Source organism: Morone saxatilis, unplaced genomic scaffold (genome assembly GCF_004916995.1).
Source record: "Morone saxatilis isolate NCDOM2014 unplaced genomic scaffold, NCSU_SB_2.0 Contig23, whole genome shotgun sequence".
In the NCBI taxonomy this organism is placed as follows: domain Eukaryota; kingdom Metazoa; phylum Chordata; class Actinopteri; family Moronidae; genus Morone; species Morone saxatilis.
Window position 1 is genome coordinate 1,476,471 of NW_023339796.1, and position 18,044 is coordinate 1,494,514.

Here is an 18,044-nt window from a genome sequence, read left to right on the forward strand (position 1 = left end):
TGATAGCTCTGCTTTCAAATATAGTTTGCATCTTTCTTGCCTTTTTCATGGTTTATTCCTGATGTCGGAATTATACTTTCAATGTCCACAAGGGTCCGCTAGAGTCCACGTAAATCAGAGGGCCCTACTTTAAAATTAATAATTAAAAGGTATCATACTGACTTGTTTTTAGATGCTGTTATAAAACACCAGGATTATCTCAGACCTTTTCCTTTACAAAAATTAAGACTTTAGGGTTGATGTTGTTTTGACTGGCTGCCGTTGTGTCCAAAACAGCCCAGATTTGATTAGATTAAAGAGCTCTGAGGGTGTTATCCTAGCGCAGCCAACAGCCTTCGACCAAGCAGTTTGTCCCTGACCTCCTGACCCCAGAGATGGGTGTGAGGTCAAACTCAAGACTCTCCAGCCTTGTTAATTACTCAGGCATCTGGGGTCACAAAAGCCCTGCAGCAAAGCCCTGCAAAAACATACCTGAGAGTTTCTTTCTTAGGATTTAGCAGGATTTATCTGTGTCATCTGAACTGCGAGTCTGATTAATAATTTGACTCAACTGTGACCAAAGGAAGGAATGTCGAAAACATACCCATGTTAGTTTAAGGTGTAACATGAGACAAGCAGTTATTTAAGCATGAACTTTTCTTTATTAGTGACCAACATCGGTGTTTCTGTTCTGCATTACAGGCATTATGAATCATGAGTAGGCCTAAGTGAGGACGAGTCTTTGTGCCTTAAGGCCAAATATTTTGGTGTTTTCATGAGGTACAGGTCACATTGGATTCTTGTGGTTTGTTGGACTGAACAAACACGTCAGAGTTTTTGTTTTTAGGTAACAGTATGAAAGTCTTTCTTTAACAAGACTAAATGCCTGAAGCCACAGTAGCAACTCCACGAGGCTCGACACACAACAAAAAAATAAAATATTATCAAGTGCAGCACATGGCGTGACACTGGTAGTACATAATAGATGCATCATAAAGTGTAGTAGAGCTTCTGTAGTTGTGATGTGCCGATCTGGGCAGCAAATGTGATCAAATTGGTACTTTCATGCGCTGAATTGAGCTGATATTGACACAAGGAAATTGGACAGTGGAGTATCCTGACAAGTTCCCACATGTCAACCTGCGATGATAATGAACATAATGATAATAATACTTTTTATTTTTAGAGCGCTTTTCAAGATACACAAAGACGCTTTACATGACAAGCTAAATAAAAGATCCTACAGAACAAAAGACTTCAGGCACAAGGTAGCAGAGGCCATCAAATGAAACCATAAAGGTGGGGTCAGCCATTCTGAAGAAAGATATGATTGTTGAGTCTAATTCCCAGGTTGTGAAATACCGATGCTTTAGGTTATGGTTAATGGGATACAAACAAACTAGCCTGGAGCGAGCAACACAACACAACAGGTGGCGTTTATGCTTTGGCAACCGGAAGTGTCGTTATTTGATGACCTATCTTAAGTAACTTCTTGAACATAACAAGATTAGTGCCGTCATGCATGTGTTTGGGGGCTTCCAGAGGAAGGAGGCCAGTGGTGAAGGCCCTGATTCCCCCAGGTTCGGTACTTGGTCCTGGAAGGTTTGGACAGGAGGTTGCTGTCAGATGAAGTGGAAAAAGTTGGTGAGGTAGGAAGGGGTCCTGTTATGGAGGGCTTTGTGAGTGAAAGGACCTCGAGTTGAAACCGTTGTGGGGCAGATAGCCAGTGGTGGTTCTTACTTTATTATTTATCCTTGGAACCCCATTACTTGCCAACAAGGTAGCAGCTACTCTTCCTGGGGTCCCCATACAACAAAATGTACATATATAGTAGAAGATATAATATGTATAAAAAGTCTCAACGAGACCATACACAGACGGGTTTAAATCAAAAGGTCCTTCATCAACAATGATGCACAAAACTGCTTCAGAGTAGCCTGGCCTGACTTTGTGCATTCCAGTTCATCTTAATGTGTAATTTAATCTTAATCTTCTTTAAATTTTCTTTAAACAAGCAGGTATTTTGGTGAGATCATTTCACTATTTCCTGTGAAAAAGTCCTCGGTTCTTAAGAAGACTCAGATTAAATAACGTGTACAGACAAATAGTTTTTTCTCTTTCACTGCGTTTCACTTTTCGTCTCAGTTTCTCCTCCCTGTAGAAAGTATTTCACTCTTTAACACAGTCTACAGCTCTGCTCCTCGGTACAAAAGGCCTGGGTGAGGTCCAGAGCTGTGAGGGCAGTTTGTCCAACACGCTCAGTCGCTCCGCTGAAGACTCCCTCCTTCCTGCCTGTGGGGGGTTTTACCTTGGGTGGCAACAGCATGTGGAGAGCCAGGGATTAGTACAAAGGCAGGGCGCTGTTTGGTTGTATGTGTGTGTCCCAGTTTGGATCAGTTGGCATGCAGCCAGAGGTCTTTTAAATGAGTTACATTTAGCAGGCCCTTTCAGATTTGGCTGTCGCTATAGTCTAAGCTATTTAAATGAGTTACACACACGAAGCCCTTTAAAGTGAGATCCAATCCCTTTAAGAAAGTTTGACCCGCAGTTGGAAAGAGCCGATCTGTATTTGTCTTTAAATTTACTGTTTCTAATGAAGACCCCCAAATGCTGGAGCCTAAGAACTCAATATAACTCGATATAAGTCTTTCCTTGCTATCTCCTTTCTAAGTCCCACCCCTTTTTGCTCTGTGCTCCGATAACAATTGAGCAAACTGTACTTAGACATGCTATTTGCTAGGCTCGTCTATAATAACATTTTGAAGATGGTTATAAGATAAAAGCGATATACCAGTTACTTCTTAAGTTAGCTAATGTGTAACAAAACATCAATCTGCAATAATCATTAGTTTGCTAGTTACAACTGACTGACATAAAATAAAATAATAATAAAAAGAATCCAAGCTTTATTTTGTTTGTTTTGCAAACTTTAAAGCAGCAGCAATCAAGTTGTGACCACTAGGGGGCAGACAAACGTTTTTAAAAAAGCTGAAAGGCTTTCTTACAAAGACCTGGTTCTCCCAGGACAAATGGAGCTTAAGCTTTTGGACTTTTTGTTGAAGATATTTATCTCATTCACTGAGGGATGAAACAGCAGAAATGTGTTCTCAATCTGAAGAAACAATAGTACGAACCGTTCCACTGGTGTAAGACCAAAGCTACCAGTAACTTCCTCCATGTTCTTGGTTGTTGATGCTAATTATTCCAAGGTGTCAAAATTAAAATGGCAATGACATGTTGATGTTTAAAATTGCTACGAACTGCAGCTTTCAGGAAAGCTAATGACCTGAACCATCTTTGACTTCATGTTTCCATGTGGAGGAGCTAAACCACAGCCCGTCCTGTCATAACATCTGTCCATATGTGCAGCGTGGTCACATCTTGAGCCATAGCCAGACACCCTGAGAGTTTACATTATCCCCGGTCCTGTTTTCTGTCCGTCAGGAATGTGCCACTGACTCAAGAGATACGAGTGATCACGCTACACGGCTGAGGCATGACATTCAAGTACAACATTAATAATTTACAGTAATTTTACTGGTTTTCTCATCTTCTCTCTACATGGTGTATAAATAAAGCTATGTCTTTATAAATAAAATATACTCACTGATGAATAGACGGCCTCCAGAGGGTTCATTTAGCCTGTTTTGATAATTAAGGCTTAAAAACTCTTTAAAAATCTCCATTATGATAGAATCTAACCTGCCCCTGTTAGATTTTACCTGCTGCCCTATAGAAAGTATTTTTGTGTTTGCATCTAATGATCTCCAGCTTCCTGTAGGACATAAAAGGTTAAAATCTCTCACTCAACTGCAAAGAAAACAAAGAACATTTCTTCGTTATTAGATTAGTTTCCCGTGGTTAGAGACAGGAGAGATAAGGGAAAGACTGTGGATGTCTTCCACAGTGTTGGGACTGTGTGGTATGTACCTTAGGCCTCTTAAACCACCACAACGTCCCAGCAGGAGCTTATGTTGCAATGTAGTCCGTCCATATGCGGTGCTCTTGTCTATCAATAATCTGTACTTTTATTATGGGGTTGTTGATGAAAGACAGCTGTGCTCTACATTAACCTTTACCTGTGTCGGATTCACCCAATGAGGGGAAGCTTTCTTTCCTTCATAATGTGATTTTTAGATTCTTTAATAATGAGCCTAGCAAAGACTAATTGATTAATATATCATGTTAAGTCTATAAAATGTCCCTCACAATTTCTCAGAGACTGAGTTGATGTGTTCACATTGCTTGTTTTGTCCAACCAACAGTCTTAAACCCCCAAATATTCTGTTTAGTATCACAGAAGACAAAGAAAAGCAGCAAATCTTCACATTTGAGAAGCTGAAAGCAGCAAATATTTGACATTTTTGCAACAAAAAAAAAAAAGACTTGAAACAATGAAAAATAGTTTATATTTAGATTGGGTTGGTCCAACTTTCAGTGCATAAATCAATTTAAACCTTCAGGATTTCTCAGTCCTCAGTCAGTTTTCTCTGGTCTGCAGAGGTCTGGTCTCTGTTAGCTCGTGTATGTTAATATCATCTAAAGTCAACATCATCTGTGAGGTTCTGTTTTGTAAAAATTGTTCCTCCCGTTCTTTTTGTATAGCATTTATGATGTTTTCGCTGTGTGCCTCTCAGGCGTCACCTGTCAATCAAACAGTCAGCTTCCTCCCCTTCCCCTGTCTGCTCGCTGCCTCTCTTTGTTCTACTTTGATGCCTCTTTACAGCAAGCACACTGGAAGCTTTCACTTTCTTTTTTCCCCTTCATAGTACTTCATCTGTGAATAAAACCTCACTGTGATTGCCCTTCGGGGAGCCACCCAGCCATTATCCAAATGAAGAGTTTAGTTCCTAAAATGAATCACACCTAACATGTATTCAGTTCCTGACAATAAAGAAGCCAAGTCTGGTCTGTTTCCATGAGTTACATTAATGTAGTTGAACATGTGGATTTATTTTAAAGAGGCTGCACTCAAATAAAAGTAATGTAAACGATATCATTTGTAATAAGCGGAATAAAACTGTCATGTCTGTCACTGTCTGTTCATGCAAACAAAGTCAGCAGTTGTTGTTGTTTATGGCCACCAGCACGTCCCCTAAAGGTCGTTGGTGGAGTCCTGTTAGTGTTGATTAATTTGTCTTTTGGGGACTAATCTGCTGCTGTTGAGCTGCTCTCGGTGTCGGTGTAATGGGTTTACAGGTTAATAATTAACGCAACCAGCCTGAACATCACGCTGTGTGACTGCGGGTTGCCGGGTTCATGTTTAATGTCAGTATGTGTGAGGGGTTCCCTCGAGCCTCACACTGTTATCTGTTTATGACTTAAGACCTGCAGGAAGGTTTTTCAAAGATAATCTTTCTAAGTTCCTTTATTTTTATTTTTTTCATCCTAAAAGTTTTGTGTTTGTTGTAATACTCACCGAATAAAGAAAACATTTCCTGACAAAACTTTTTTTCCACCTTAGTCATAAATACAGAAGAGCATAAATATGTTTTTTTAGATCAGACTTGAAAATGGATCACCAGTAATCCTCTTTCTTCCCTCTTAGGGCTTCCGTACCTTCAGGTGCTTGACAAAGCTCACAAACACAAGGTTGTTCTGGAGAAAACACTCTTTTCTTTGCCTCCATAATCTATTGTTCCTCCTGTTCTCTGCAACACGTCTGTACACTGTTCCCATCCTCACTGCTGGACAATCAGACCAAGGTTTTCCCCTCATAGTGATCAATGTGTGATCCTCAGGCCTGTTTGTGTGCTGCTGCATGCTGGATGTCATTCACAGGCAGGAGCCAGTCGGCTCAGTGCTGCTTAACAGGTCCGCCATCTAGTGATGGAGTTTGGGAACATTTACCCTGAACATTTCCTATGATTACTGCAGCTAGATGTGTGGCCCAGTTTGTTGTCAGTGAGTTTACAACCTGCAGGCAGACACACAGCCCCACCTTCAATTAAGACCCACACACAGTTTTTAAACTGATGTCAGACATGTGTCACATTTTCTCTGCTCCAATCAAACGTCTAAAAAGCTGCTTGACAAAGACTGCGTGCAAACCAGAGCTCGAACATGAATGAATTCTAAAAGATGAAAAATGATTTTTGAAGTTATACTCTTGAACATTTATAACTTTATTTATTGCATCAGTTTATATCCTAAAACATTTGAAACACTTAATAACTGTGTTATAATACCGCTGCTAGTACTGCTACTACAAGAACTGCCACTGGTACTTTTCTATTATTGCTGTTATTACTACCAATAGTATTACTGCTCTTATGGCTACTGCTACAACATGTGCTACTATTACAGAAAACATTAATACATCTGTAATAATAATAATTATTAATCTTTCTAATTCGTCATTACTGCTGGGGGGAGATTTGCGCCTGGAGATATAAGGAGGCCAGTGCCTTGCTCACTGGCACTTTAGAAGACTATTAGTCTCACCGAATTGTGTGTTTTGTTTCCCCTCAGCGGAGAGAGCGGCGCTGGGAAAACAGAAAGCACCAAGCTGATCCTGAAGTTCCTGTCGTGCATGAGCCAGCACTCCCTGGACGTATCGTCCAGAGACAGGACGTCACACGTGGAGGAGGCGCTGCTGGAGAGCAGGTAATCATTCATGGTTCACTTCATACTTTAGATGGTAACAGTTTAATTGGCAGAGAACCCCTGTTTGTCTGATGACCCTGCATCTTCCTCACTCCACAGTCCCATCATGGAGGCCTTTGGAAACGCCAAGACCGTCTACAACAACAACTCCAGCCGCTTTGGGAAGTTTGTCCAGCTGCATTTCAGCCAGAAGGGCAACATCCAGGGAGGCAGAATCGTTGACTGTATCCTTTAAAACCCACTCAGTGTTTAGTGGACGCCACTTCGTTTCCTCTGTGTATTTCATACCCCAGGCTTAATATACAGGAAGGAAGTACTTGAAGTTGGCAGAGCTGCTTTTAAGGGTAAAGACGTGCCGAGCTGCTGCCTTCCATTCATTTTCTATGAGAATTGTGAATCCTTTATGAGGATCACAGGCCGTGATGGACGAATAATGACTGTATTATTTTGCTGCTTATTTATTATCATTAGTAAATAAACTCTAACAGTACAAAAACAAAATTTTACTGCACGACATTTTTTGTTTTTAGCATTTTTTGATGGTATCAGTCATAAAAAGCCCAATCCATTTCCAATCTGTTGTTTGCAAGTGGAAGTTAGTACATACAATAACCCTAATGTTCACCTTGGAATCCATGGCTACTCATTTTTAGTATCTTTGTATACTCAGTCCCCTTTGTCCCCCCCAGTCCGGCACCCCTGGGTCCAGTTTAACTAGCTGGAAAATTAGCGTGGCTACATTTGCTTTGTTTGAGTTGTCTGTAAAGCATCACAGAACCACTGCAGGATCCTAAAGTCTCCAACTGTTGTTTTGCCTTGACTGACGCTTTTCTGACCACAGACCTCTTAGAGAAGGTGAGTGTCCTTCCTCCTACCACATCCGCACTTACAGTTTGAGCGCCTTTAAAGTCATGCTTTTACTAAGTTAGTGCCACTTAACATTACTTGTAAAAGTGGCTCAATCAAGAATCTAGTTTGTGTCACTGAAAGATTTTTTCATCAATATTTTGGGGTTAAATGAACGTATATTCTATTACAGTGTTCACCAAGAGCAGTGTGAACTGTGATTCATAATGTAGAAACAGAGTATTAAAACCTCAGCATAACAGCCTACTCTTCTAATCTGCCAATATGTGTGATCCTAACACTCATCAGTACTTCTGGAGTTTGAAGGGAGGTAATGCAGAAGTAATGCAATACGGAAGACGTGGAATGATCACAGCGTCTATTCTCTGAAGGATGAAACTACAAATATTTGAGGATTAGAGGCTCAAAAGATATATTTTGTTTGGCGTGCCACCTTAAGACTGTGTGTGTTGATTTTGATATGAGTTGTTAACAGCAGTGTTTGTCTTTCCCTACAGAACCGAGTGGTCCGACAGAACCCGGGGGAGAGGAACTACCACATTTTCTACGCCCTGTTAGCAGGAACCAACACCCAGCAGAAAGGTCCGTCACACTCAACTCAACTTAATGCACAATGAAGAAACTTCTTGTGTTCTTTTCCACATTAGTCAAACCAAACCTACAACATGTTAAATGCAAAACATACACTGTAAAACCACAATAAGTTAATTTAAAAGATTACATCGAAAGTTTTAAGTTACCCAAACTCAATTTTGTAAGTTAAAAAGATTCTTGGTTAAGCAGCTTTTACCAGAAATTTTAAGTGACATTAATTTATTTTTGTAAGTTGAAGAAATATTCCTGATAAGGATTAATTAAATTTATTTTTAATCTGAATCTGAATCTGATGAATGATTGAATATGTGTGTGTGTTTGTGTTGTTGCAGAGGCGTTCGGGTTGACCCACGCTGACAGCTACCATTACCTGAGACAGTCTAGCTGCCACCCTGACAAGACAATCAACGACAACGGCACTTTTCAGGATGTTCTGGTACGCATTGACCTGTACATTCATATCATTCATAAAATCACTCATTCAAAGGTCCAGTGTGTAACATTGAGGAGGATCCACTAGGGAAATGGAATATTATATTGTTCTCATTAGTGTATAATCACCTGAATACAAGAATCGTTGTGTTTTTGTTACCTGAGAATGAGAGATTGAGAGTTGAGAAAACTTTAAATATTTGAGTTTTAAGTCAAAATTAAACTCTTAAGTTTTGAATTAAACTAATCATAATTAATGATAATTTATTTTTGTTCTTTAGAAGAACTTAAATCTTAAAAACAAATAATCTGTATTTTAAAAATTGTTCAGAAATCTCATTAAAGTGAAAAAAAGACAGTTTAGGAGTTTTCTCAACTTTTTACAGTAGTTTCTACAGTAGCCCAGAACGGACAAACCAAACACTGGCTGGAGAAAGGGTTGTTCTCTTGGTCACTGTAGTTTCTCCTTCGCACTTTGAAATGGAGGGTGAAACAAGTGCTCTGTTGTGATCTGCAACTACAAAGCTAGATGCCACTGAATCCTGCAGACTGGACCTTTAATGCTGAAAGTATAAATAAGTATATCTATCTATCTATACAGGCATTGATTTTGTCAAGTTTACAATGTTGTTCCATACATTCTCTCATATTAACTGCGTATCAGAGACTCTCTGAATATAATTTGTGTTCAGGTCTTTAAAGTTTATATCTTAAATAATAACCTAAACTTCTTCACAGAAATGAATAAAATGCTGAGATATGTTTTCTTACACCCCTTAAAATGGAGAGGGCCTCACAACCCCCTGGGAAGCTTTGGCAACCCTTAGTGGGGGTTCCCGACCCCCAGGTTGGGCACATATTTATTAATGTATTCATAGCCATAAATCAGAGTAAGAAACCGTTTGAATATTTGATCCTGGTGAGACTAAAAAGTGAAACCGTTGCTGCCAAACACCAAACTAACAGGCACGTCACTTCATGTCAGTCCAAACCTCCGAAATCCCCCCAAAGACTGATCAGCTGCTGGACGCAGATTTTTTCAGTCTGAGACCCAAAAGAAACAAAATCAGCGGGTGAAGAATTCAAGGCGAGTCTGCCAGAGGACGAATCTGCGGCTTAATCAGCTTCTTCTTGTGGTTCCCAGAATTCCATGCGGACGATGCAGTTCACAGAGGAGAACATCGGGGAGATCCTGCGCCTCCTGGCCGGGATCCTCCACGCAGGGAACATCGAGTTTATGACGGCCGGAGGAGCACAAGTCTCCTCCAAATCAGGTCAGAGAATTTGTCCTCGCTTTCAAAACTTTTCTTTTTACTCTCACTTTCAATCTTCAATCAACAGCATTTATTGTAGTTTCAGGTTTATTATCCTCTATTTTAACTTTTAATTTGAAATTATTCTTTAAAAAACTGACAATCATGCTCAAAATGTGTTGCTTTGAAAGACAATGACAAATTTCCATCATCCACACAGTCTATAGTTCCTTTAAAGGCTAACACTAACACGTTAGCCTTCACTGACATTCTCTCTGTGACAGCTTTGACCTTTGTGTAAACATTTGCCCCCCCCCCCAGGTTAACTTTAACGCCAGACTGAACAAATGCAAATGTGATTAATATTCAAGAGTCAGAGATCACGCTTGAATAGGTGGTGACAGCAGGTATTGATTATTGAAAAGGCGATCAGTGGTGTCATGGGCACATGTTTGCCTCCTGAGGATTTACTGGACTGAGGAGGACGCTAAAAAAACCCAAACATATATGATCAGAACATTCCTGCGTAATTGAATAAATAAATTAGATTCGAACTGAGAGCAGGATATTACTTACGTATGCTGAGCATTAAAATGAAGATTTTAGTCTCTGAAATCTCTGATGATGAGGTTTGTGTGTTTATTCACATCAGCAGCTCTCAGCCGGACATCCGACCTCCTGGGGCTGAACTCAGATCAGCTGGCTGAGGTTTTGACCCACCGGTCCATGATCCTCAGGGGCGAGGAGATCTGCACGCCGCTCACTGTGGAGCAGGTCAGTAAACTCCACGTCTGGAAACCTACAAACTGACCTCCACACTCAGCGAACACTGCCTTTATTTTCAGGCAAACACAGACATACAGGCTGTATCCTGGTTATACAAAACACCATGTTTCTACAGTAATCCAGAACGCCCAAACATTAGCTCTAGATTAAGCCTTTACCATTTTCACAAGTTTCACAGGGTCCATAGTTTCTCCCATATGCTTGGAAGGTGAGCGGTTTTGAGTTGGTTGCAATCTGCAACTTTACCACTAGATGGCATCAAATCTACACACTGGTCCTTTAATACAACTTCAATTCATTAATGAATAAAAACTGACCATGAGTGATACAGCTTAAAGGAATAGTTACACTGGTGATAAACTAAAACAAAAGCAGATACTTTGATTTATTGTTAAGTCTTTAAACTAGTGATCTTAAGACACAGTGTTGTTGTTTTTTCCCTTGCTCCCTTGCAGGCGGTGGACTCCCGAGACTCCATGGCCATGGCACTTTATTCTCAGTGTTTTAACTGGATCACCTGCAAGCTCAACAACCGCATCAGGGGCAAAGAAGACTTCAAGTCCATCAGCATCCTGGACATCTTTGGATTTGAGAACTTTGAGGTGGGTTTGAGGAAAACTTTAGCGTCATTAACCTGAGAAAATATAAACTAAAACCAAAAATTCTCATAATTAAAACTGAGAAAATAAAAACTGATATGAAGTCAGAATGTAATATTCTCTCTGGGATAAATAAGGTTTATTACATTTAACTGAATTAAATTAAATTCCAACCTCTCACGCAAGCACGCTCAATTAAACTCAACTATATGACCTTTTTTATTTCCCCTTTCTCGTGTACTTTAATCATATTTTAATTGTTAATCACTAAATCAGTAAACACACCTCTGGGATTCTTTGTTTTTCAGCTCATTAGCTCTCCGTCTGTGTTTTCTGGAGCTAATGTCTGCTTCATTTTGTTCCCCACAGGTCAACCGCTTTGAGCAGTTCAACATCAACTATGCAAATGAGAAGCTTCAGGAATATTTTAACAAGCACATTTTCTCCCTGGAGCAACTTGAATACAACAAGTAGGTGGAGGTTGTTTATCCTTTTGTTTTTCATCGTGTTACTCTGAATTTCTGAATGGAGCTTATTGCTTTATCCAAAATTATTAACCTATAACAATTCTAACTTAACGTATATGTTAGCTATTAGCTAATCTTGCCTACAAAGGTGGTAAACAACTGTAATTTTTATTTTGATGTAGGTAAAAGTTTTAGGCTGTGCAGGCGAACTGTGTAACATTTAAGTTGTAGCCTTGTGCTTTCATTTTATTCTTTAAAGGCACTAACGTTACCCAAAAAGTAATTGGAATAGCTCAAACATAAAAGACGCTAGGCTAACAGTCTGCTTTTGGGTAATTTCAGGGAAGGGTAGGTTTAAATGCTGTCCATTTCTACATGAATGCTGTTGTAAATTGTCTCTGAGCTCTGTCGTTGTTGCTCCCTGCAGGGAAGGCCTGGTTTGGGTTGACATTAACTGGATGGACAACGGAGAGTGTCTGGATCTGATCGAGAAGGTACGTTGAGAAGAGTTGGCATTTAGTGGTGAAGTGGCAGATTGCAGCTTTAATACAGCGTGTAGGAGAAACCTGCCGGTTCAATATGGCGGCCTTTGTAGAAGGAGGACTCACTTCCCCTGTAGATAAAAACGTCTCATTCTAAGGTTACAAAAACATAATGATTCCTATATTCAGGTTGATGAAAACGTACCTATGGATATTATATTCCATTTCTGCCTCCTAAATGTTACACACTGGAGCTTTAAGCCAAGAATAAAACGAGCAAAAACAGGTGTGATGATGGCAGTGGTGAGGATAAGAACAACTGAGATGATGATGATGATGATCTCGTCGTGTTTCCATAGAAACTGGGTCTCCTGGCACTGATGAATGAGGAGAGTCACTTCCCCAAAGCCACAGACGACACCTTACTGGAGAAGCTCCACAGCCAGCACTCAGTAAGACCTTTTCACCTTTCAGCACCTTTTAAACACATTTTTAACATTCGACTCGAGAGCGTCTCACCTGTAGATGCTGTCGAGTCGAATGTTAAATTAATTTGTTTAATTTGGTTTATTTATTATTTAAAATTTTTGTGAATTCATTTTAGCCTGACACACTCCGAGATGTTGCTGGCCAGCAGCCCTTTACAGTCTGGAGCAAACAGCTTGACTTGATTTAAACAACGATGTGACCCAAAGACGACTTTAGTTTGAATAAATATGAGCTCTAAATATTCTCCTGTCTGTGCTCTTAGTGAAGCTCCTCGTTAAAATGGATCATGATCAAATAAAACACCATTAATAAATCAAACCAGACACAGGCAGAGTGAAAGGGCAACTCCAGGAATCCATTCTTCCTTTTTTTGTTGGCAAAGCCTCATTTTTGATATTACAGCAGTGTTAGGAACAGATACGAGTTGATGCTGAAGTCTTCCTCTCTCTCTGTGACTGTGGTTTTGTTAGTGATGTTACAGAGGAGCAATTAAAATGTTTCCTCTCTCTTGCTGCAGAAAAACTCGTTCTATGTGAAACCACGTGTTGCTGTGCACTACTTTGGAGTCAAGCACTATGCAGGAGAGGTAAGATATCTGCGCTCTTCTTTTAGTAGCTGTGTGTGAGAATATATTGTTTAAAACATCACACATACTTCCTCTTCTCCTTCTGGTCTTTGTTTGTTACCAAATTTTATAAAGACTACTTTAAACTGATCCATTTAAGCCGAATAGCCACAAAGGACAGCTCACATCCAGCTGCTGCTCCTTTCCTTGCTTGCTGACGCCCCCTTGTGGCCTGTTGCAGGTGGTGTACGATGTGAGGGGCATGTTGGAGAAGAACAGGGACACTTTCAGAGATGACATCCTCAACCTGCTGAGGGAGAGCAGGTGGGTTGAAGCAGTTGTTTGCAGGAGTTTTGGATTAAATGCCTTGCTTGTGTGTGCACAGTGTAGATATTGTGTGTATTGTATGTTATGGTATGTATTGTATTTGGGGAGTCTTGTGACTCTGGAGATGGATTTTTTGGAGGGATCTGATTCCCTACACCACAGAAGAGACCAAGCATGTGTACGTGTTGCTTTCTACTCCCCGTGTTGGTCTGTGTCTTCAGATTGAGTCAGACTGAGAATTCAAACTGAAAACCTTTGTTCAACTCATAAGATAACTTCCCTTAAATGCCAGCTGAGCTCAATTTAAACAGCACCAGTTTAGATGAACTAGTGCATTACAATTTGAGTTTGTCATTCTCTTCTGTGCACAGTTCTGCAGCCTCGCCCGGTAAAATCTGTTAAAAATGTGCTATATCTCAGCTATATTTGCACACAAACATGTTTTTTCACTAACGTACTGTAATAACTTTAATACGATTGCTGTAAAGACTTTAATATTATATTGGTTGAAACATCAGTTGACTTAGATAATAACTGTTTTAACTGCAGTCACTGTTAGAGTATGCTGTGCTCTGCTGCATCCACGTTTGTTCTCCGCTTCATTTAATTGAATGTTTAGAGTCTATTTCCCTTTGTTTTGTCAGGTTGGACTTTGTCTACGATCTGTTTGAACATGTATTGAGCCGAAACAAACAGGACACTCTGAAGAGCAGCTCCAAGCACAGACGGCCCACCGTCAGCTCCCAGTTTAAGGTAAGTCACAAATAAACTGCGTGTTCACTGTGTTCCTCAAACACTGTCGACTGACTGCACAAACACAACAGAGATCTGATCTTTATTAAAATCACACTGAAATACACATTATTGGTTAGTTACTTCTGTCACTAGTAGTAGTTATAGAAGCATTAGCTGCAGTGCTACTGTAGTAGCGACAGAGGCATTAACACCAGTGGTAGGAGCAGTAACTATTATAGCAATACTTTTAGCAAAAGTAGAAGTATCAGTCTTAAGATTAATAGTTATTAAAGTTGTATTAGTTGCATTACTGAGCAAAATCTAGTAGTGATAGTCGTAGTAGCAGTTGTGGTAGGATGGATGAGTTATTTCAACTCAAATTGTTTGAGGAAACCTTAAACTGTTTACATTTATTACCTCCAACAATTTAAGCATGAAAAAGATATTGATTTGAGTAGAAGTAACCCAGATATTTATTGTTATGGTAACTTAATAATGGTAAATTGTACTAATTTCATTCAGTTACACTCATGCAGCATTTCTTCAGACTTGAATCTGAATTAATGCATCTTCTTTTTACAATTGTTACCACTTAAATTGAATTTACTCAAGCAAATTATTATATTACCTGTAAAAAAAAAATGTAGAATGAATCGATTACCAGAATGGTAGCCCTTTAATTTTGGGGTTTACATTTTTGTAATGACATAAAGTCAACTTAAACAAAATGAGTTAATGGAACAGATTGGAATTAAATCACCAATACTTAAAATACAGCAGTAGCTGCAGTAGTAGTCAAAGCCATAGCAGTAATAATAGTAATGCTAGTAGTAACAGAAGTGTTTGTTTTATTGCAGGATTCTTTGCACTCCCTGATGGCCACACTCAGCACTTCTAACCCATATTTCATCCGATGCATCAAACCAAATACACACAAGGTAAGTGCCTATATTCATAAAGACACACACACACACACACCGTAGTGCCTTTAGCAAACATTAGCAGGTCAGGGTGTCGGAGCACTGAAGTATCACAGTGAGTGTGTGTGTGTGTGAATCGTTTGTCATTTAGTAATCAAACAGTCCTCCCCCCACCAACCAGCCGCAGACAGGAATGAGAAGTCTACCCCTTTCGGTGGCCTTTGACCCCCGGTTGCCTAGCAACAGGCTGTAGTAGTGGAGAATGTGAGGATAATGTACACAAATCGTATACAGGAAAGACTGGTGGGATTCACCGTCTGCACCGTGATTCCCACCACTGAGAGAAGATTATCAATATTCCCAAAATATTGTGTTTAATTTATGTTTACTGAGTGATATGAAGTGATATAAATATAGCAGATCATATATATACATAAATGTACTGAGCTACAAAACTCATATAACCAAGCCCAACTCAGTTTTACTGTTTGTCATACCAATATTATATTACCAGGATATTCTCTTTTCAAGAGTCCTGGATAAAATGGCAGCACAGTTTACAGGCAATAGAAAATAACATCAGTTAAAAACAGCAACAAAAACATAACACCATATGACTATATAGTCTGGGTTAGCTAAAGTCAGAAAAAGAAGTCGCCTGAATTATAAAGTCAATGCACAAATGCTTTATGGTGCAATTCCTCTATTTACCACAAGATGGTATCTGCAATTTTTTTTACATCAGTACTTAAACTGTATTGAAGTGAATAGAAAAAAGAAACATCTTTTTCCCCACTTTATGTGGCTTCCTAAAATCCAAAAACATAGTAGTGCAGTTTTCTGTCCATATAACAAGTAAAATGGTTATCTACCACAGTGCTGGGCAGTAATATTTGGGTGTTTATCATTGCAGCATGCTTTGTGTATTCAACAGCTACACATCTGGTTTGATGGTCGAGGCGCTTGCAGGGTTCAACGTTAACAGCTTTACTTACTTGTCCGAAGACAAACAACAAAGACTCGGCTGCCATGCAAGCGAGATGCTGTTAGCTCTTGTTACGGCACTCCAGCGATGTATTTGTTTAAAATAATGAGCTGCTCAAAATGTACCATCCAGTACAGTAATAGTATCAGAAAGAGAAACCGTCTATATAAAGACAGACTGTGTTTGGCTGACTGACAGTTGTCTTATCACGCTCAGTTGTGGTGGTTGCTGCGTCCTCGCACCCCCTCAGCACCAACCAGGCTCCACTCTCTTGGTGTCAAAACATCCTCCGTAGGTGACGTCATATGTTCGCCTACATCCTGTCGTTTGAAACAAGGTTTGAAATTGGCCAAACTCCCCAGGCTACCCTTGTATTGACAAACTCGTTGGCAGGATTATTCGTACATCAGCATCCTATCGATATGTGTCTGGGCGCCTCATTAGCAACATCATTGTAAACGTCAGATGTGTCAAGTTTAAGTCGGAATACGGTCAATGTGGAATTGCTCATATTGATTGCTGATGTCAGTAGTTATTGATGGCTCCCATGCCTGGTGATCAGTGATGGTTTGCTGCCAGAGAATTTGTCCCTGCTAATTGGTTGTCTGGTGGAAACTAATTGATATTTGAAGTAGCTGACTGTGGAGGTTTTTCTGTAACCACAGAGTCTCTGGTTTTTATTCCAATGAAGGCCATCAGGGTGAAAGGTGAATTCCTCGGAATCTGTGAGCAAACGTTGTCCATTTCCTCTAAATTCCAAGCTTTTTTTATTAAAATAAAAATTGAAAGCTGCAACTTTTATAACAGTGAACATTTCAGCAAATGTAACAGAAAGTTATTTTATAAAAGTTACGTACTGCAGCGTCAAGATGTTGTAAAGCTGATTTATTCCTCCAGTACAGTTATTTTTATGTTGAATCTTAAGAAATAACCAAATTGGAGTTAAAGCATCTTATCAGCAATTGATCTGAATGATTTTAGGATTTACAACAGATTGTCATCTGCAAATGAAGGAAGATCAACTAGATTAATATCTAACATTTTCAGGGGACATAACCCTTGGGCAGGTGTATCCAGAGTTCTTTTGACAACAGTGGTTATAAACAACTTGTCCAAATCGATAGAAATAAACAGAAACTGTCCTTATTTTGACTGTGAACTGATGAGTCTCAGACTTGCAGCAGGGCTGTGGTATTAGATTGCAGGTGTTCATGTTATTTTGTCCACCCCCTGGGTCAGTTCTCTGCTGTGACGGAGTTCAACGTGGACACTGAGAGGTTTGTGACGCAGACATAACGCGTCTGTACCGTCACTCTGAGGAGGTTTGTGTTTCTGTGTCGTCTGTGGTTTTCTTGATTAATACACACAGAGGGCCCTCTGTCCTTCACTGTGTGTGTGTGTGGAGGGGGTGTGGTTCCTGTTCTTTGGACATCAGATGGTCACATAAAAAAGCACAATTAATTTAGAACATTCACAGTATCACAGTAAAAGACTATTTTACACTGTTAAATTGTTAATGAAACATACTTTGAATGTGATATTTGAAGGTCTGGTATGAACTCAGTGCTTCAAATGGTCCAGGGTAAACGGTTTGCCAAGTCCAAAACAGACTCTGGGGACACTGATTATCCATCTAGATTATCTAGTGTGATAGCTTTTAGAAACACGAGAAAGCATTTTACAGAACTGGACAGCAAAGTAAGAACTGAGCGTGGAAAATGCCACCAGATTATGTTCTTTGAGAAAACTAGCAGCAGCTTTTGATCAGGACTGTAGGTTTTCTTTACAACTTAAAAACACCAGCCCATTTCAGGCACTGGTCAAAAGTCATACATGACTATCTGACTGACTGTACATGAACTGTACTTGTATTTTGAATCAATATCAGTAGTCTGTACTGTACACAAGTATCTTCAAGTATACATGGAAAGCATAAAATAGATAGACAGACAGACAGA

At 39.7% G+C, this 18,044-nt stretch overlaps 1 protein-coding gene across 1 annotated transcript in view; it reads left to right on the forward strand.

The window, feature by feature from the left end:
- Positions 1 to 18,044, forward strand: part of myo10 (myosin X) — an 85,613-nt gene that overhangs the window by 37,114 nt on the left and 30,455 nt on the right. The window contains exons 4-18 of the mRNA XM_035670935.1: positions 6,451 to 6,585; positions 6,685 to 6,809; positions 7,427 to 7,440; positions 7,950 to 8,034; positions 8,379 to 8,482; positions 9,623 to 9,752; positions 10,387 to 10,505; positions 10,973 to 11,119; positions 11,486 to 11,586; positions 12,011 to 12,077; positions 12,425 to 12,517; positions 13,072 to 13,140; positions 13,361 to 13,443; positions 14,091 to 14,199; positions 15,039 to 15,119. Of these exons, the coding sequence (XP_035526828.1) occupies positions 6,451 to 6,585; positions 6,685 to 6,809; positions 7,427 to 7,440; positions 7,950 to 8,034; positions 8,379 to 8,482; positions 9,623 to 9,752; positions 10,387 to 10,505; positions 10,973 to 11,119; positions 11,486 to 11,586; positions 12,011 to 12,077; positions 12,425 to 12,517; positions 13,072 to 13,140; positions 13,361 to 13,443; positions 14,091 to 14,199; positions 15,039 to 15,119 (1,462 nt within the window). The remainder of the gene's footprint in view (positions 1 to 6,450; positions 6,586 to 6,684; positions 6,810 to 7,426; positions 7,441 to 7,949; positions 8,035 to 8,378; positions 8,483 to 9,622; positions 9,753 to 10,386; positions 10,506 to 10,972; positions 11,120 to 11,485; positions 11,587 to 12,010; positions 12,078 to 12,424; positions 12,518 to 13,071; positions 13,141 to 13,360; positions 13,444 to 14,090; positions 14,200 to 15,038; positions 15,120 to 18,044) is intronic.